The following is a 20,115-nucleotide window of genomic DNA, read 5'->3' on the forward strand; positions in this document are numbered from 1 at the left end:
TCCTTGCACGGAGCAGCACCGAGAAATTGTCTCCCTTGCTCAGGGTGACGGGGCCAGCCGGTGCCAGCAGCCCGGGACTGTCACCCTGGGGTTCCCAGCACCAGCCCCACTATTCTCTAGGAGTCACCCCCGTAACTAGTTACGGCCGTGGAGCCCCAAGCCCGTCGCTGCGGTGCGGAGCCCCATTGCTGCCGGCGGCGGCTTCACAATCGCGATATGACAGCGCCACCTCGTGAGGTGGCCCCGCTCGCGGGGACCCTGCGGGGTGCGGGCAGCTGCCCGCGCCCCCGCCCCGCCGGGCACCGTCACGCGTGTTTTAACCTGCCCGCACCCACCCAGGTGACAGTACCGGGGACGGCAGCCACAGCGACAGAAGGGGATGTGACATTCAGCGCAACCGCCTTTATTGTTAACGGAACACAGGGGAGCGGACTCGCTTCTCCGCTGCCAGGCACATCGGAGACGCCAGGCACGATGGTGCCCAAAACCTGGGTGGCACCAGCGGCTCTGACACTGCAACGTTACGAACAGGGAGAATCGAATACCCACCTGGGGAGCAGATTTCTCCTCCTGCCAGGGAAACAGGTCACTGCTGCAAGCAAGAGAGATGTGGTTCCTTCCTTCTTTCTTTCTCCTCTTCTCACTGAAGGGTCTCCAAGGTTGGGGCTCAGCCCCAGACCTGATGAAGCAGGACAGCTAGTGAGAAATCTGCCACTGCTCTGTCCAGGGTAGATGCAGCAGAGTCTCCGGCGAAATTCCCGTCACCAGATGCGCTGACAGCAGCTGTGCACAGTGCAGAGGTGCTACCAAGAACCTGGTTCGAAGACAAGAAGTTTACGCAAGTTGGGAGCGGGGAAGAGTTTCCTTTCAGGACTGCCCAAGTGCGTTTGCAGGGCTGGCGATTAGAAAAGAGACGTTTCCCTGAAGGACAGCACAGAGAGAGGTGCTGAGCGCCCTGCAGCCCCTGAGAGCCCTGCAGCACCTCCCCCCACCCCGAGGAATCACTTGTGTCATAAGCGGCGTGGCACTCCAGAACACATCTCCCTACACGGCAGCATGACGGCCACCGGTGAGTTACCTTTGCTGGAGGCAACAGGCCCTCTAAACACAGAATGGGGTAAAAGCAGCTGAACTCTGGGTCCTCCCTGCAATACAGCTGTGCCTTCACGCAAGTGGACATTTCCACCCATCAGTAGGCTGATGCCAGCCCACCTCGTTGCATCCAGAACCTTTCAGACATGAATAAATCTTCACAGGATAGCGGGAGATGTTGAGCACTACTGTCACACTGCCGTGATGTCCTGGGTGGTCTGCAGTGACTGTCCCACTACCCAAAGCCACAACCTGCTCTCAGCCTGATGGTGCCTGCTAATTTGGGGGAATTTGCTACCAGAACCTAAGCAAGAGGACTCAGAGGGCATCAGGGCAGTGGGGCTGGAGCAGCAGCACCAGAGCACAGCACGGGGTTCCTCTCCATGATAGCAGGATTACACCTGCTGTCTGGGTAAGGTGGAGGAGCACAGCTCATCCACTCCAGCCCCAGCACCTCCTTTCTCCTGCCCCATGGATGCCACCACGTTTGTGCCCAGCCTCCACAAACCACGTACCTTTGCTATTTAGGAAGGTGCCATTTGAACTTCCCAGCTGCTATGTGCAGCTGGACCTGACACTTTCCAAACACCCTGGGCCACCTACCCAGAGCACGTGGGTGAGCTGGGACCCAAATTTCCTGGACTGTGCCAGGTCCAAATCATCCCGTGTGTGCACAGGACAAGCACATACTGCACATCCCCTATAGCTTTCCCCCTCAAAACTCATGCTTTGGTTCACGTTTATATCACACTTGGCAACACAAAGCCCAGGTAACTTTCTCTTCTTCCCCCTGTAGCAACCATAGCCTCCACGGACATGGGGCTTCTGCTGAGAGATGATGTTTTTGTCGACTTTTTCAACACGTTTCTGAATCTTCCCGTAAGTCCGCTCTGCACCATAAAGCCCAGGACCTTTCTGAGCTCTTTTCAGGTGAACTTCCAGCTTCTGTGGTGTTAGAGGCCCCAGGAAAATTTGGAATACACCCCACAGGCTGGAAAATGAGGAAAACCTGAGGACCTCAGCTTGGAGATAGAGGTCTGAAAGGGAAGACGATGCCCTTCTCCATAGTGAGGACTAACTAGAACAGCTGAGCTCTGGGGTCCCCTGTCACCCTCCGTCTCTTTCAGCTCTTCTCTTTACTTTCAATACAGATTTTTGGCCAGACACCCATTTACATCAGCAGCACCGGCCGGTGGGACCTATGGCCAGAGCTGCCAAGCCACCTGGTGAGAAAACACCCCTTGTGAGGAGGGGGAGGAGGAGGGAGGAAGGGCACAGGGCAGGGGAGAAAAGGAGCTGGTTTCTCACTGCCAAGGCCACTCTCCAGCTCTCCTGTTCATGCAGCTGGGGTATTATCTCAAACCCAGGCATCATTTTGCTTTTAAGCCCTGGAAGGAGCACAAGCCATTTAAAGTCCTGGTGTGTGGGCAGCTTATGGGATTCATCCAACCTTCGGTAAACATTAACAGCTGGAATTAAGGAGAGTGTGTGTGGTGGCAGGGAAGGAGGACACAAACGTCAGCCCCTTGTGTTCCGTATTCCTCCCGAATTCACCCAGAGCCAAGGTCCTGGTGATTCTCAAACCGGCTTAGCCCTCCCCACAGGCGTCCCCCTTCCCCACAGCCACAAGCGCCATTTGCGGTGCTCGGATCCCCCAGCGAAAGGGAAACTGGCTCCTCTCGCTGCTGCTGGAAAGCTACTGTGCATTCCTGGCGGGGCTGTGGGAAAGCAGGCAGGCTGCGAGGAGAGGCACCCACGCAGCGCCAGGTCTCCCAGGTATGCAGGCAGAGCTCGTGGGGATGCTGGCGGGGGCTAGAGCTCGAGTCACCCCCTTCTTTCTCAGCACGGGGATGCCTAGCATTGCCATCCAGCAACACGGCACCTTCCCTGTCTCCTTCCCCCATCGCAAGGGCCCCTTTACTCACCCTAATCCCCAGGCAAGAGATGGCTCCTTGTTCCCAGTCTAATCCTCTCCTTGGGCGTGGGGGGTGCAATGCAGGATCTCAGCCCCTCAGCTTTCCTGGCTTGGCTGAAAAAGCACCGGCTGCCTCACTTCTGCCAATCCAGCCTGTGCTTCCACCTCATCCTCTGCCAGAAGCTCCTGGGTTTCATTCGGTCGGGGGAAGCAGGTGAGTCACTGCGGCACGGACGAATTCGGAGCGGCTTCCCCACCACCGCGGCAGGGCTCTCACTGCCTGGTGCCTGCCCAGCAGGTCGTGCCTCTGCTCCGGGTTAAAAAGGCATTGCATGTCCCATTTTCAGGGATGCAGCAGATCCCAGAGTTTCCGTTGGACGAGTGAGGCTTTATCCCACAGACCTGTTAGTTACAGGCTTGCTGCCTCCATGGAGTTGAGCCGAAACAGCTGCTTAGCAGGGTTTATTGTGTGTTTCCTGGGTGAAGCGGGGCTGGAGAGCATCCTCAGGCATGGCAAACTGGGCTCCTGAGGTTTCAGGTTTGCTGCTGTGCAGGGTGCCTGGTGCTGTCGCACTCTATTGGGATACGCTCCTCGTCTGATGCATCCTACGCTGGGAACACAGGCCCATGCCGTGGTCTGCTCTCCCGGCAGCAAGTCTGAATTGTGCTGTTTACCCCTAAAATGAGCCAGTGCAGCCCAGCCAGCTGTTCTGTCTGAAGAAAGCTGAAGAAATTTGAGGGCAAGCCCCAAACACAGGCAAAAAGAGGTGGATGTTTGCAAGGGAAAGAGGCACAACAGCCGGGCAGGCTATTGGCAACACACATGGAGGGTGCAGCATCCTTGCCGACACCACGCGCGCATCCCACAATCCTGTCCAAAACTCCTGTTTCGGTGTGATTTGCTGGTCTCCTGGCTCACAGCACTGCTGCCCTCCAGCAGCCTGTGCCAGGGAGGATGCTGGAGGGATCCGGAGGGCTTTCCGGGCACCCCCCGATGCCATGCTCTGCACTCTCTGACAGCAAAACTGCTGAACTGGCAAAGTGCTGACCGGTGGCTGCTGGAGAAGTGCATCAGCGGGAGCCAGGGCATGTGGCACTTTCGGGCCTTCATCCAAGGAACAGCAGGTGGGCATGGAGTGTTCTGCAGCCCCTTCTCGGCCAGCTGCTGGTGAGCTGCCCGGCGGGACACCAGCGCAGAGCTGGGGGTGTGGGTAAGCACCGGTGGGACAGGAGACACTGGGATTCCAGATAGAGCTTTGGAAGATGGGCCAGCAGCAGAGCCCCAGCATGGCCTCTATGTAGCTCTGGCTCTTCTCTACACTGTTCCCTCAGTTCATCCAGGTGATCTTTCCTTTGCTGCTTCACTCATCAGCGGGGCTTACAGGGACTCTCTCCAACTCTCGTCCCTTGTCTGATCCATAGGGGAAGAACTGACTGACTTCTGGCTCTCCACCGAAAGGCTTCTGGGGCTTGACGAGTTGGACACAAGGCAGAAGGACCTCTACCTGTCCTTGCTCTACAGGCTGAAAGCCACTCACCTGCGTGAAGGCTCCAGCATCATCACTCTCTGCAGAACCGTCATTGGTAAGAAACACGGGAACTGGGGATGAGCAGTGCCCTTCCAGCGAGATGGCCTTTCCTGGATGCTCCCAGGGAGAGGGGATACCATCATCAGCTCTGCTTGGCTGGGGAATGGCCTGCATGGAGCCATGTCTCCATCGTAATCCCCTCCATCCATTTCAGGGTCGGTGCTGAAAACCAAGCACGATCAGCTCATCAGCACCAGGAGGGAGATCCTAAGAGAGATGCAGGAACGGGCCCTCTTTATGATTCAGAGTTACTGGCTCCCTAAATTCTTCATCCACTGCAAGATGGGCATGGAGGAAGAGGAATCATGCCAGTCTCTGCTGCAGGAATATCAGAGGCGTTTATTACAGCCCAACTTGCAGGAGCCCTCAGGCTTTTCGGAGAATCCCTTCACGATGCATATTAAAAGGAGCCAGGGTTTGTCGGGGCTCTACTGCAGCAAGAAGGCCAAAGCAGAGATCTGGATGCTGGTCAAGGAAGGAAAAGACACCCAAGAGATGAAGACACTCAGTTTTCAGGTGCAACCAAAAAGGCAGCCGGGGCCAGCCAGGAGCACAAAGGAATCACATCTGGAAGAGGCTGCTTTGGGACCGACTCCTCAGCAGCCAGAGCATCCTGCAAACACTGCTTTTGGAGGCAAAGGAGAAGCAATCTCTCCTAAAAGACCTAGACCCAATGCAGAGCAGGTCCTTCATCTGGAAGACCTCTGTGAAGAGAAGGTCCTCTCTAACCTGCGTTCCTCTACACCCCTTGCCCAGCTGCCATCCCTGAAAAAGCCGGTCAAAACCTTGAATTTCCTCCCCTGGGCCCTTAGTGCTGAGAGCTGCGCAGGACAGCCCTTCAGGGACTTCTTGAAGCGCCAGGACCGGTCCGTGGAGACTCATCTCCTGGATCTGTGGCATGACCTGGAGGAATTTCTGTCTGTGGTGCTGGACCCCAGCAGAGAAAACAGTTTCTTCCTGCGTCATTTGATTGCAGAGAAGATATGCAAGACCTACCTGGAGGAGGGCACCATTAGGCAGCTTCCCCTGGAGACCAGGACTCTCAGGAGCTTGAGGGACCAGCTGATGTCTGGAGAGTTCTCCCCCTGGATAGTCAGAGCCCAGAAGGAGATTTGCAAGGTACAGAGCGGTGCCGGTGGTGGTCAGGCTGAGAGGTACAGGTGGCATTGGGACATCTGGGCTGCCGTGAGGGCTGTGGGCCTGTTTAAGAAGAGAGATATTTTGAAAATGAAGATGAAAAGGAAGGGGAAAAAGAATGAAATCTTACAGTCACAAGCCACCTCACACTGAAACCAGTGACCAAGATATGCCAGGCCAGTGGAGAGGAGCATCCTCACTGGTTTGCTGGGCAGTGGAGCAGAGACAAGCAGTTGGTGACCTCAGTTGTTAGATGTGCATGCCAGGGGATGGCAGGATGGTGGCCGTCCTTTTGCATCTGAGCCACTGGTTCCAGCACAACATGAGTAAGACACAACATATTAACAACTCAAGCACTTTTGGGCAGCCTCTGAGCAGCCCAATGGAGCAGCCTGGGTGCATGGCTCCCGGCAGAGCTGTCCTAGGCATCCCCGTGAGGTGTAACCTGCCCATGGCATCACGGCTGTGACCTCAGGGTATGGTGGGCTGGGGGGGGGGTGCCGGTTGCTGCTGGAGCACCGGCTGATGACAGCCCACCTTGGCTTCTCCTCAGGTGCTCTGCTGCTTCTACGAGGAATTTCTAGCTGACGACGACAGGACATTCCTCCAGTTTATGGTAAAGGGGATGCACAGGGGACATGGGGATCCTCATGGGGTGCACAGGCATCAGTGGGAAAAGCAGGAGAGAGGGAGGGAGGAGAAACCCAGCATTAGCTGCAGTTGTCCAACATCCCACCATGTCCCCTTGCCACCGCTGCCACAGGGCGATACAGCAGAGCCTGCCCTGCTCCAACTTCCCAGAGCAACGATCCTCAGCTCTTCCACTACAACACCCCATCTGTCCTGCAAGAGCTCCCCTGAGATGGGCCATCACCTGGCCCAAAACCAAGGAGAAACTTCAAGGCAGTCTCCCAGGGCAGGTGGGGGTAAGACCAGCAGCAGGCAGGGCACTGGGTAACCGCCTCATGGTTGCCCACTTCTGGGAATTAACTCTCCCCTCTTTTTTCCTTGCCCACAGCAAATTCTGCTATTAACGTGACCCATGTGCACACACACGTGTGTGTGTCCCTGTCCCAGCACGAGTGCCTGGCCCACACGCTGGCAGTTCTCCATATATTTTTTCCACTGTGTAAAGGGATGATTTTTAGAAAGCAGAGTCATACAAGTCTTCCCAGACTATTATCCCTCCTAGTAGCAGAAATCCCACTAATACCTCACGTTTATCAACTCCCTAAATGCTAACCTTCCAGCAGGAAACCTCCACGCAGACCGAAGCCCCCCGAGCATCCCACCTGCATCCCTGCACAACCTACGCAATTTCGCTCGCTGCAGTGTTCTTCAAACCAACTATTAGGCTCTTCCCCCCAAACTGCAGAGTAAAATCAGCAGCTGATGCTGGAAATGGTGAGGAGAGGCTGTCAGGGCTGGTGGCCCCAAAGACCTGGCTGGCAGAGATGCCAGTGTCTGAGTCAGCGAGAGCTGAGCATCTTGGAAAAAATCAGCTGGCAGCTCCTGACCCTGATTCATTAAATGCTCCTGGCTGTAAGTTAATTAGCTGCCCAGGTTTTCAAGCATCTCTTGTCGAGGAAATTACCCCTCGGAGCACAGACCTGGTGCCCATCGGGCACAGCACAGGAGCAGCTTCTCGGATGGGATATGTGCTCCGTGCAATCACCCTCTGCTCTTCTCGCCGTAGTCTCCGCAGAGCGATGTCCCGAAGCCGGAGATGCAAGGCCATGCTGCTGGGAAAGATGAACGTTTCCTCCTGTCCCAGCGGATAAATGCGTCCTTGGAGCTGAGCCAGGCCTTGCATGGCACGAGGGACTTGGAAGATCTCTCCTCCGAGCACTGGCGATTAATCGCCACTCGGGACCTCCGGAAAGGGGGCTCCATCCAGGCAGAGGTGGAACCTCTCCTGTGCAGGACTGGTAAGAGGAGGCTCTGAATTTCTGCCAGGGCTGACGTCAGCTCAGGATGATAAAGGGTATTTTGTGTGCCCGTGGTGACCGATGGCCCTAACGCACAGACTTTTGTGCATTGCTGTACTGCTGGCAGCTCAGGGACATCATGGAGTGGGTTGGGACGGGGTATCTAGGAGCCATCAGCTGTAATCCAAGCTCTGGCAGTGACCTTTGGGCCAAGTTGCCTCCTGACAGTACCAAAGGCACCGAGTGCCACATCCCTGCACTGACCTGGGTCATCAGATCAAATGGAGGCTACAGCAACAGCAAAGTGATGGATATCCAAAGCCAGTGACAGCTGCTGTCACTCCATTTCCAGACCCTGACCTTCTCCTGTTGATGTCGGACTGGCCACGCTGGTGTAACACCTAAGCTTTGTCTTCTCCCATCATCTTTTGAGAACAACGTCAAGTTTCTGGGCACTTGCTGGTGCACCGGGAAGGACAGCAGTCTCTTAAGTAGTTTGTGGAGCCTTGGTCATACCTCAGCAATGCCATGTCACGGGTAGATCATGGGAACAGGACAGAGAAGGGAAAAGCAAAGGCGAGTAGCGATCGAAGTGCAGCACTCAGAGAAAATGCTGTCATAGCCAGGAGGAATGAACATTGGATCTCTCTCCTTTTCTCATCTGATGCAGACTCCCAGAAGATGGTATCGAATGAGCTGGCTGTTCAGAAACCCTCACTGGCTGTGGAGAGATCAAGCAAGGAAAATGAGGTTCTGGATCTCAAAAGTCCATCACTTGGTGAGTCCAGTGTAAGCAGGCTAGAGGCAGAGTGGGCTCCCAACCATCACGCTCTTGGAGGTGCTCCAGCGTAACCTTAGGGGATTGGGCAAGCAGGGGTCTTCCCTGCTTGCATCCCATCATCCTGTAGAACATCTCCAGAAGGAGAGAGAGGCCTAGTCACCCTGGAAAGGCGTATGTTTTGGGGTGTTAATTCAGCCAGAGAGGGTAGGAGTGGGAGGGCTTCTCTGAAACAGATACCAGGGTGGTCAAACCACATGGAGGAAAAGGGTTCCCCAGCATCTCCTGAGCTGGGCTCACTATGCAGACATCAGCACAGTGGCTCTGGAGAAGCTTGGGCTTCTTTGGGGTCCTCTGCCCTGCAGACAGCTGTGAGCGGGCTCTGGCTGTCATCTGAGGAAGGAATCAACCATGTTCTGTCTCTACAGTCACTGAATCCAAGAACAGAAAGAAGAGGACTGTTCCCATGAGAAAAAACAAATTAAGGGTGACGAAGTCCACCACTGTTGCAGTAAAGAAGCCATCTGAAAGACCCAGGTCTGGCACCTTGCAGCACAGGAGTTTGCTGGTTTTTGCTGCTTCCACTCTTCCAGGAGGCAGATTTTCCCCAGTACTTCCCTATAGCATCACTGCTCCCTGCTTCATAGAATTGTAGAATGGTTTGAGTTGAAAGAGACCTCAGAGATCATCTAATTCCAACCCTTGGCCATAGGCAGGGATACCTTCCCCTAGACCAGGTTGCTAAATCATAATTGGGCCCTCTCAGATGTAGGCATGGGTGGCCTGTGCGCCTGAACTCTAGAATTACTCAGGAAAGGAGAAAAATCTTCTCACACACCCACAATCCCATAGTTCAGATTTACTCCTCACATCTTGTGCGTATCTCATACACTTCATCCCCAGTCACTCCCTGGCACACCACCTGTAGTACAGATGGGCAGCTCTCAGATTCCCCAAAAAATTGCTTAAAACCACCCTGTGACCACACCTAAGTCTCTGTCCTCGCTGACTGCATGAGCATCCATGTGGCTCATGTCTCACCTTCTGGGAATAATCCAAGTGTTTCTAAGTGTCCTTGCAGCTCCACATCAACATATAAATGGTGACCAGGACACAAGTCCTGAGTAGGAGCAGCTCTTACTGTTTATTGTGAAAGTCAGTCTCAGGAGCCACACTTAGAAAGAAAATATCTGACCCAGTTCACTGATCTTCAAATAAGGGTTTGCTAACCTCATAAATGACCCAAAATCCCAGTCCACTCCCAGCTCTGGATTTCCAAAGTTCTGCTGAGCTTTGCAATGTGGCTGCCCTCTGGCTTTACACTGATCTACCAGTTGCAAGCAGCAAGGGTTTTTCCACTCCAGAACACCCTTTCCATGGCCAAATCCATAACGTTCGCTGCCATCTAGTGGCAAATTATTGCTCATTCTCAGCAAGCACCAGCGGGGACCACAACTTCCTCCTCCAGCCAGTCCTTCCAGGTGCCCCATCCTTACCTGCCTCTCACCCCTGGTCTCTGCAGGGCAGCTCCACTCCTCCCATTAGCAGGTTCTGAGGTCTCCAGCACAGACCCAGAGTCATGCCTCCTCCTTGACTCCCTGGATGAAGCCTCCTCTGTAGGCTGAGAGCAGTTCCTTTGGATATATGGCAGTGAAGCTGTTGGGCAGGTGCAACTATAGCAGAAAAGAAACAGCTTGTCAGGAGAATCCCCCCCCGAATTCCCTACAGCTCAGTGGATGGGCAGAACAGACAAGGGAGGCTGCGCTCAACCAGTACCTTTACTGGCCCATCTGCTTCACAGGTCCCCACGCATCCCTCATCCATGCATTTCTAGGTCTTCTTCAGGTGTCTCTTTTTTTGAGCAGCAAGCACAGAGGTCTTGACTATTTTCCAGGCCACTGGTGGTACAGAGATCACATCTCCTGGTGTCTCCTCCTCTACAGGCACTTTGTGAAAGTCCTGCACAACCCTGCCCACCTGCAGTTCTTCAAGCAGTTCCTCAAGGAGCGCAATGCAGATGAACCGCTGCGTTTCTGGATGGCCGTGGAGACGCTAGTCTCAGAGACCAACCCCGAGACAAAGAATTTCCTCATTAACAGCATCGTCAAACGTTATTTCCATGCTGAAATCCCAGCTGGTAGGTGCCCTCCCACCCCACACTCTACTCCATTTGTGATGGAAGCCTCTTTTCCCTGAGTTGGATGCTGTTTGCAGATTTTATATTGTCTTGCAGGGACCTGTCAATTCTCCTTTCCCATCCAGTGGAGCATTTATTTGCTGAGGCCTTCCACTGACACTCGTATTTCTAGGAAGGTGGCCTACTTTGGCAGGATCTACTGACCAAGAATGGAATTCTGACCAACATGGAATTCCTGCCGTGGCAAAAATAGCTCTTCCCTGTCTTGTCTCCTTCAGATGCTCTTAGAGTCACAGCTTCACTCCCAAAGTGTGCAATTGGCACAGTGTAGAAAGGAGAAGGGATGAGACAACCAAATTCAGCAGTCAGGGCAGACAGAGACAGGACAAGGTGCCACTTGCAGATGTGAGGGTAGGAAGAGATGTCATAGTGGCTCGGGAGTGGCTGGCAGGAGCAGGCAGTAATCCCAGTTCTCTTCCAGAGGAGCAGCTGGACTGCGACAATTCAATCATCGAAGACATAGATGAGGCCGAAGTAGTCAGCCCCTTCATGTTGATGACAGCACAGGTCTTTGTCCAGAAGGCGATGGAAAAACGATGGTGAGGACCTGGGTCAAGCTGGTTCCTAAGCCCAGTGCTTACCCAAACACATCCTTCCCATGGAACCCTAAGGTGACAGTCAGCAACTGCTACAAACGCATTTCCCCGTGAACTATCAGCCGCTGCATCGAAATCCCAACCAGACCCTCACCCCAGCGACACCGCTGATGCAGCTGCTGGTGCATTTACGTGCACAAGGCTGGCAGGGTTTGTCCTACGGGGATGAAAGCACTGTTGGGCTTGCAGGGTGCTGGGCTGAAGGAGGACATACACTAGAGATATGCAGGACGGACACTCCCAAGCCCAAGGACAGAGCCCAAGGGAGGGGATCCAGCCCCCTGTCCCTTTCTCCAACCTTCTCCTCTCACTTAGCCATCCTCCCACCAAACCACTGCTCTCCTCATATCTGTCTGCCCTTGATGCTCTCTCTCATCTCCCATCTGGCAGGTTTAAACAGTACCAGGACCTGTTTCCCCCGAGCGATATGCATAAGCCTGACCTTCGTTTGCAGCACAGGATGGAGAACTTCATGACAGACAAGCTGGTAAGGAAAGACCCTCTCTACTGGCAGGCTGGGAATGTTGTCCAGGCAAGAAAGAGAGGAGATTCTGTGGGTCAAGCAGAGCTCACATAAATGGGGTGAAGGAGTCAGTCTTGGAGAGCTGCAAAAAGGCATCTGATCAGTAAAACCTTGCTCCTACAGCCACTGGAGTCCTGCTCCATGCAGACTCCACCAGATTTGGTCAGGACTGGCCAAGTGACTCATACTGGCACCTATGGCCACCAGTGAAACCAGGAAATACTGGAAAGCAAAGATGATGGCTGGGTCATAAATCCCACTGCGAAGGCTGGGCTCTGGTGGTCCAGCTCACAGTGGTGGGTCCCAATAGGAGGGCTCTGTCTGGGAGCAAGCCCTGTCACTGTTGATGTGAGCTGTGCTGTGTCTCCACAGCGGAGGGCCTGGTATGCCATTCACGACATCATCAAGAGCATCTGCAAGTTCCGGAGGGAGATGAACAACAACGAACACCGCGCAGAGTTTGAGGACTTTCTCCGTCGGGAACTAGAAAACAAGGAGGAAAGTATGGCTAGACTCCTGCCACTCCTCTCCTCCCTGACCAAGACAGTCCAGGGTTTAGAAAAAGAAGTAAATGGAGGAAAGCTGTTGCTCATCTCCCATCTCCATATGTTGACTTAGTTTTCTCTGCTGGAGGTCTATAAAGAGCCAGAAGAGTGGGTGTCTCAGGATGCCAGACATTGCTGTGCAGAAATCTGCATGCTTAGGTGCTGGAATCGGGAGATGAGGTCCAGAATTTTGCACAGGCAACTTGCACACATACACATTCATGCAGTAACTGGTTTTCTGATGCAAGTGCCTCACGATGCTGTTGCATCACGCAAGTTGGCATCCCTTCCACAAAAAACAGGAGGCACTAAATGACGCTAAGGTGACACAGGCCAAAAATACACAAACGGAGACGGTTTTCCATGCAACAGGGAGGTGAACTACAGAGTGCTTTGCTAAAGCATGTAGATCCTGAAAGTTTACACAGTGGTTTGAGAGGAGAAAGAGCTGTTAGAAAAGAAATCCACTAAAATTGCTAAATACGCAGAAACCCTGGAAATGAAAATGCTTGGAAGCTGGAGAATATTGTATACGGAGGAAGTAACAGAGATGTTTTACCTTTCCTTCTCACTAGTTATCTGCTTCTGTCCTCTGATAACGCTGAGGCAGGCAGGCAGACTTTTGATCTAATGTACTGTGGCTGTCCCCCATGAAAACCATGAACATAAGCCCTCCACGGGTGCAAAGAAGAGGATGGATGGAGGAGGTTACTAAGATAGGAGGAAGGCTGCACACTGAATGGGTCTGAATTCCCTGGAGAATCTGGCTGCAGAAAAGCTGTAGTCCACCTAGGGAGAAAGACCCTCAGCAAATTACCTGCATGTGGGAAAAGCAAGCACAGGTGAGGTGAAGGAGCAGGGTATAGCTCAGCATCAGGTGCCCAGCTCTTCCCCTCTTTCAGACTTGCCCATCAGCCCGATGCAGAGCAGCAGCACCGTCAACACTGTCCGCTCCCACACGGCCTCTGCCAGCACCCCACCGGACATAGGGGTGGCACTAGTGAAACGCCAACTGTTTAACGGCCAGCTCATCACCGTCAACTTCCTCGTCAACGACCTCCACTTTTATCTGGAGATTGACAAGTAAGTTCCCTTTCCACCAGGTGCTCAGGTACCACCAGTCTCCCTTGGCTCTGGCCCGAACCCACCCTGCAGACAGTGCCCAGCTCTCAGCAGGGGGTTAAAGCCTGGTCCATAGGTTTGTTAGCACAGACTTAGGTCTGTGCTGCCACCCCTAAACTCCTGTCAGCACCTCTGCACAAGGCTGGACGTCACCTCACAGCAAAAGACACAACCAAAGTCTCACCTCGTAGCTGTCTACATCTAATCTGTTCATGGTTACCTGTCCCTGGAGCCCCCAAACCCCTCCGTTTCAAACAGAAAAAAAAAAAGTCCCCTGGTTCAGGGTTCCTGTTTGGGTTTCCTAGAGATACTTTTGGTTTGACAGTCTCAAGTAATCCAATGTTTTGCCTACACCTTCCTTGATGTGCCAGTTGTGGCATTGCTCCACTGACTTTGTCCAGTTCCCTGACAAACCCATGAGAGCAAGCCATGGCTGATGCACAACAGCACTGCAGTCAGCACACTCCCATATGCACAAGACCAGGTTTCCATTCCCCTCTTTTCCTGAAGAAGGGCAAACATCGCATCCTGCAGGTGGATGCCACGACCATGTGGGCAGTAGAAGAGGGAAGCAACTTTTCATTCCACCTGTTTCACTGCTCCACACCTCGTGGATAGCTTCTTCTGACCCAGTAAATATGGAGCTAAGACAGAACCCGACTGTCTAGCCTAGCAGTGAGAGCACTTGTCTCAGAGCAAAACCCCACATGCCTTTGCAGGTTTTCCAGGCTGGCTGATTCAGTTGAAGCTCTGGCAGGCCGCAACATGCGGTCAAAAAAGGAAGTTGCCTTTCTGAAAAAGAAAGTTGCCATCATCAGCAAACTCTTCCTGAACTCCGATATTCCCCCCAAATTGCGGGTAAGAGATGCTATGACCCACCCAGGAAGGCTGAAGGCTGCTGTCCACTCATTGCTCAAGACCATTGCATTGCAGCTGCGAGCAGCTCCAGGGAAAGGGGAAGCGGGCAGAGGTTTGGATCTGCTCCAGCCAAGCATATCTTGAAGCTTCAGAGCATGCTCTGGAGCTTGAGACCTCCGCTTGGGTTCCATGGGATGGGAACCAATCCACTACCAGACCCCACACTAGCACTTGACCCAGACAGATTGAGAAGAAGGGAGTGGACAAGGAGATGGTGAATCCTCAACCTGCTGGAGAAATCCAGGGCTGAAGCACCAGGACAGGTGCTGCACTCCACCAATTCAGTCCTTTCAGTCTCCAGAGGTCAATGTCCCCATCATTCCCTCCCTTCTGCACCCATCTCTTCCCCTACAGTGGCCATAGCTCTGCCTATCTTCCCTTTGTGAAGCACAGCACAGTGCTTTCCACAGAAATCCAAGTGTCATCCCACCTCTGTGCCTGGGACAATTGGCCAGGATGTATCCAATACCTCTTCTTAGAGACTACTGAAACGAACAGTGGGGTCAGGGAGAGAAACATAACTTTAGGGCCCACCAAGAGTGCCACAAACTGCTTTGGTTAATCGAGGTCTCTTCTTTGGCCAGGTAAACATCTCTAAAGAAGAGAGATATTTAATCTGGAGTTTGTCTTCCAATGGGCTACTGAACCGCATCCTCTACCACAGGGCCAAGGTCATCATCTTCCCCATCCTGATGCACTTCTGGAGAAGGTACCTATCCCCTCTCTCCCAAGGCGGGAGAGGCTCTGTGGATCCCAGCCTTCTTCTCCAGCCACCTCTTCCTCTGACATGATGAAAATGCAGATGAGACACTCCTCAGGAGCTCAGCTGTAGATGTCTGCTTGGAGGTTTGCTGTTGTCAGTATTTCTCATACAGGTTCTGCACCTGGAAGGTGATGAGGAGCTTTCAGGTCTCCATGAAGGAGAAGGTGCCAATCTCTTCACCCAGTACAAAAACGTCCTCCAAATCATCTGACATCTACAGTCCAAGTAAGCTGAGTACCTGTACCCCTGCTCCAAGTTTGTCCTCAGACTTATTCTTCCAAGGCAGAGGCATCCAGAGCTGGGTTTTCAGTGTCCCATAGGGTTCCACTTAAGAGCCAAACTCCTTCCTTCACATCACTGCTTCACATACCTTTGAGGACACACGTGGTGGGTGCCTATTGAAAAATGAAGCATCTTCGAAACCATTCCTTCCCCTCAAACTCAGACAAAACCGCTCAGGGAAGTTTTAGAAATTTTGGAGGGGAATAGGGAAGCGGGTGCAGAGACTTGATGAGGAAAGAGCTGTCACATAACTCGTTTGCTTTGAAAACCGAGTTAAAAATACTCTCGCACACACCCTGAAAACAGAAATAAAGCAACTAATCTTTCGGGTTGCGAGTCAGATGGGAGCAGGAAAAGGGGAACCACCATGCAGCCAAACACCAGGCTCAGTGGCATCGCAGGGAGGATGCTGTGAACATCTGCAATGGAGAAAAAGTTTCATCAGGATTCAAGGTGACCCTCACTAGGACACGAGAAAGATTTTATTTTTTCCCCTCCCCTCCTCATCCACTTGTTTCGTTTCAATACACAGAATAACTCAAAACTAGAAAAACACAAAGCAAGTGGTGCTGAGTGCTGTCAGCCTGCCTGACAACCCAGCTCCCTGGCTGAACGTTCCTTTGGTAATTGCCTAATTGATTTTTGATTAAAGCGGAAACCAAAATAGGCACATACTAATCTTGCTTTGATGGTCGAGTGGGTGTCAGCAAGCCGATGTTCTGCTCCCTGTCATTTATCACTGTCAAGTTCTGGTTAAAAAAAAAAAAAAATAAATCAGCAGAGTTCTAAGATTTCGATCCCTACAGGGCAGGTGCTCAAGCTACAGCTCCGCAGCCGCGCTGGGGTGACAGACCCCTGTGCTGGTGTGCTCCAAAACTGCCAAGCTGTTTCTGTTGGCTCAAACCACCCCACACCTTGAGTTTTCCTCTGGATTATGTGCAATGTTTGGCTTGAGTCCTCACCTTGCTACAGAGACCTGCTGCACCTCTAGGGCCTTCTCAAATACCACTGTTTTAATGCAAAAGCCGATTTCCACCAGAAAAAAACAGACAAAACCTGTCCCATCACATGTGTATTCGCAGCTAGAGACAAGCCAGAAACATTGAGTTACACAGGAGCCACCTGCTTTGTCATCTGGGACAGAGTCACGTGTTTGCCAAGGTCTTCAGGACACTGATGGGGAAGAGAGAGAAAACCTGATTCTGTTGTCGTTAAAGGGCACTAAAATTCCTAGGGGAAACAACTGTAACACCAGAAAAACCCTCCTATCGCCCAAGTCTTGCTTTTCTTTCCTTTCGAGGGTCCCTGCATCACGCAGATGCGGCGTGCGCTCGGCTGGGAAGGTACCGATCACGAATCCATCTGCCATCACCAGGCGTCACTGTGGCACTGTCTGTGCCTTCTCGGTCCTGCTGAGGCAGGACATAGTGCCTCACCCCGCTTCATGGGCAAGCTCCTCTTGGGAGGAGCCACCCATGGGGGCACAAAGCCAGGAGCACGTCTGTGCACATCCCTGTCCCCATCTCTCCAAATGCCATTTCCTTGCAATCCTCCCACCTGCCACCCAGGACACCTCAACCCTGCAGCAGAGCCAGGGCGGGATGTGACACCCCTGCCCTGCAGCCCCCAAACAGCTTTGCAGTCAAGGAGATATGGGTAACTCATGTTCTTGCTCAACCACCCTTCCTTGACCTCTGTATGAGCCCCGTGGGATTCAAAGGGGACAAAGCATCCTGCTGTCCTGCCACATTTGCCGCACTGTACCGCTTCGTTTCTTCTCCCTCACCAGGCGACCACACTGTCATTGTCTTCACACTCCTGAAAGGAGTCCAGATCCTGCTGCCGCAGCCCCAGGAGAAAACGGAGCCATTGAAGGAGCAAAAAGGTGAGCCAGTGCTGAAAGGATCGTTCCTGCTTCAGCTGCTGGAGTGGGAGCTGGGCTGGAGGGCTCCCTGCATCGGTCCACAGTGGCAAGGTTGTGCATGTTGTTTTTCTCAGATTCAGATAAAGACCTTGAGAAAAGGCTCTCATTCAGCGAGTCTGCATCCTGTCCTGCAGAGGAGGTAGGTGGTGGCAGAGGCAGCCTTCCTCCCCCAAACCACACCAGCACAAGCACATGGAGCAGCACGGATGACTCCCCTTACAACCCAAAGGCTAATTGGGTGGGTCTGTGCAGGACGTGAGTCATCCCCACCATCTCCAGTAACATTCACAGAAAATCCCCAGTTGCTGCAACTCTTCATGCCCTGAACAGCTCCCCAGGAGCACACAGCTGTGTTGCTCATACCTGATCACCCACATCCTGCTTCCATGAGCAGCAACAACTGATGTGACATGTCTCCCTTCCCTGCAGGCACCAAGGGAAGAACAGACCTTCGAACCTACCATCCACACTGAGCAGGACAGGAGTGTGCTCCAAGAAACTTGACCAGCCTGGCCACACTGCATAGTTTGCACTTAAACAGCAGTAAGACCTAAAAATAAAGCAACTCACAACATCTTCCAGCCTGCCCAGTAACACAGCACAGCAGCTTGCACCTCTGCAACCATGGCAGGGACATGCCATGACACATTTCCACCCGAGGAGATAGCCTCGTCCACACAACCATCTCTTTCCTCACATGTATCTGTAGAAGACTGCATTGCCCATAAGTGGGACCTAGTAACTGTAAATAAATCACCCTGGGTGCACAGCACAGCACCACCTTTGAGGTCTTTCCCAAGACATCTGGAAAGCCCTTAAAGCCAGAAAGCAGTCACAGCAAATACTTTGCCTGAGGATGAGGGTCCTCAAAGACCATCAATGACCACCAATTCCCAGTGCCCTGCTCCACAGGGAGCCATGCTTCTGACCGAGGACCATGATTGCTTCCCTCTGCTCAGCATGACTTACAACCTTCTCTCACATCACCCCTCTCCATGCTTTCCACACTAATTAAATACCTCCTGTGGGTGGCAAGGCTGAGAGAACCCACCTGGTTTACTACTCAGCTGTCTCTGGGTGGTGAGATGATGCCTCTCTCTCTTTTTTTGCAATCAAAATCAGCTCATGCCTGACTCGGGGCCTCAGCATGTGTTTTTAAAAGACAGTAGACCTGTGTTTACAAAGCATAACTAGATCATATCAAAGACCTTCATTTTCCCCAGGAGAAACTGAGTCAGAGCGGCTTTGCCAAGTCCCCAGGAAGCAGCAGGAACCCCAGATGTTCTTTGAGCCTCATGAAAAAAAGACCATGACCATTATCAAGCTTTGCCTCTGACAGTCCCCTCGCGAGCTCTCAGCTTTGTAAATTTTGAGCTATTTTTAGCTACTTTTTAACCCTCAGATCCTAGAAGACTGCATCCTGGGAATAGCACAGGTGCATTTAAGGCAGATGACGATGTTTTTCGTATTTGTCAGTTACGATCATCAACGCTTTGCTTCTGGAGGATCATAAAAACAAACCAACCCAACAATATTTCTGTAAATGAGGCACTTGGGTGTGGCATCAGCTTCCTACAACCTGCACTGTGACCAGCTCCTGAAAATGACCCTTGTGCTGTAACTTGGTTTTGCCCCGAAAGCTTTCAGCCCCAAAAGCTAGCTGTGTTTGTCCATGCTTTGCACTAACACTTAGGCTCTGCAGGCTGAGCCCGGTCCCTAGAAGGCTTCACAGATGTGCCTGGAGCTCATCACAGCCAAACCACAGTTAAGAGCCATCTTCACTCCACTGCTTCTGTTTCTGTAGACCGTTTGTGGGTTTTTTTTTTTTCTTTCCCCAGTACACTAGCTGAGACACATCGACCTGGGGCCATCCCTGCGCACACAAGCATGTCCTCAGCACACACGTGGCAGCGTGGGGACCGCCTGATCCCATCGCACCAGGTTGAGCCAGCTACCCCTGAGGTCACTCAGCAGCAGAAAAAAGCAGAGGCCGCAGCAAAGAGGCAACGTACAGGCATTACAGCAGGGGAATGACACGTGCAGGGCCAAATCAGCATGCCCTTGGGCACCACATGTGCTCTGCAAGCACCTCCCAGACGGGCACTGATGCTGGGAGCCATCAGCACATCAGGCAGCACTGGCTCTGGCAGCTGGCTCTGCCCGCAGCCCTGCTCCTGGCTCCCCAGGACATCCTTACCCCTGGACACAAAATCTGGCACTGCCACACTACTCAGTTGCCGTACCATCCAGCTGTCCTTGCCACCGGTTTTCCATCCTGCCTGGCCTGTCCCCAAGCACTCACCCATCCTCCCTGTCCCTGCGAGGAGCAGAGACAGCCTGGTGCTTTCCCCAGCCTTGGTCCCAGTCCTGCAGCCCCACCTCTTCCCGTGGCCTGATGCTGTGAGCAATAAGCTTTGCAGATACCGTGCATGGATCAAGCTTCTCCTCTGACACCTCCTTTCTCAGAAGGCAGGACACGGCCCTGCAGACCACACCAGCCTTCCCTGGAAATTCTTCCCATCAGCTTGATCGCAGTGACAAAATCATCCACCACCTCATCTAAACAACCAAGAGGCACTTCCACAGGAATGCCAAAAATTGCAGCCTTTTGAGTATTTTACAGTGCTGCAGACTCTCTCTTTCTGTGCAGAGGGGATGGAGGACCTCATTCATAAATGAGGGTAGTAAGAGTCAGTTTTCCAAGCATGTTTATTCCAGGTTCAGTTCTCCATACACTAACTGAAAGTGCAACAACCTCAGTTTGAAAAAAAAAAATTAAAAATCTTTTCAACAGTTGAAAAATATT

At 52.8% G+C, this 20,115-nt stretch overlaps 1 protein-coding gene across 1 annotated transcript; it reads left to right on the forward strand.

Annotated features, from left to right (window-relative positions):
• The first annotated feature begins 1,056 nt into the window (after window positions 1-1,056).
• Window positions 1,057-17,813, forward strand: RGSL1 (regulator of G protein signaling like 1). The gene is made up of 22 exons (XM_086617701.1): window positions 1,057-1,069; window positions 1,889-1,971; window positions 2,244-2,318; window positions 3,092-3,221; window positions 4,028-4,132; window positions 4,430-4,591; window positions 4,751-5,715; window positions 6,287-6,349; window positions 7,430-7,661; window positions 8,332-8,439; window positions 8,868-8,976; window positions 10,383-10,576; window positions 11,058-11,175; window positions 11,623-11,719; window positions 12,128-12,257; window positions 13,203-13,383; window positions 14,142-14,280; window positions 14,925-15,049; window positions 15,216-15,328; window positions 17,175-17,270; window positions 17,384-17,448; window positions 17,739-17,813. Exons 1-22 carry the CDS (start codon window positions 1,057-1,059, stop codon window positions 17,811-17,813), a joined length of 3,378 nt encoding a protein of 1,125 aa, XP_086473827.1.
• The last annotated feature ends 2,302 nt before the right edge of the window (window positions 17,814-20,115 follow it).

This window comes from Tauraco erythrolophus, chromosome 10 (assembly GCF_009769465.1).
Source record: "Tauraco erythrolophus isolate bTauEry1 chromosome 10, bTauEry1.pri, whole genome shotgun sequence".
In the NCBI taxonomy this organism is placed as follows: Eukaryota; Metazoa; Chordata; class Aves; order Musophagiformes; family Musophagidae; genus Tauraco; species Tauraco erythrolophus.

Coding starts and splice junctions, on each gene's coding strand:
- RGSL1 (XM_086617701.1), top strand. Junction 2,319..3,091: donor CAGAGCTGCCAAGCCACCTG/GTGAGAAAACAC, acceptor GGTGCAATGCAG/GATCTCAGCCCCTCAGCTTT. Junction 14,281..14,924: donor ATATTCCCCCCAAATTGCGG/GTAAGAGATGCT, acceptor TTCTTTGGCCAG/GTAAACATCTCTAAAGAAGA.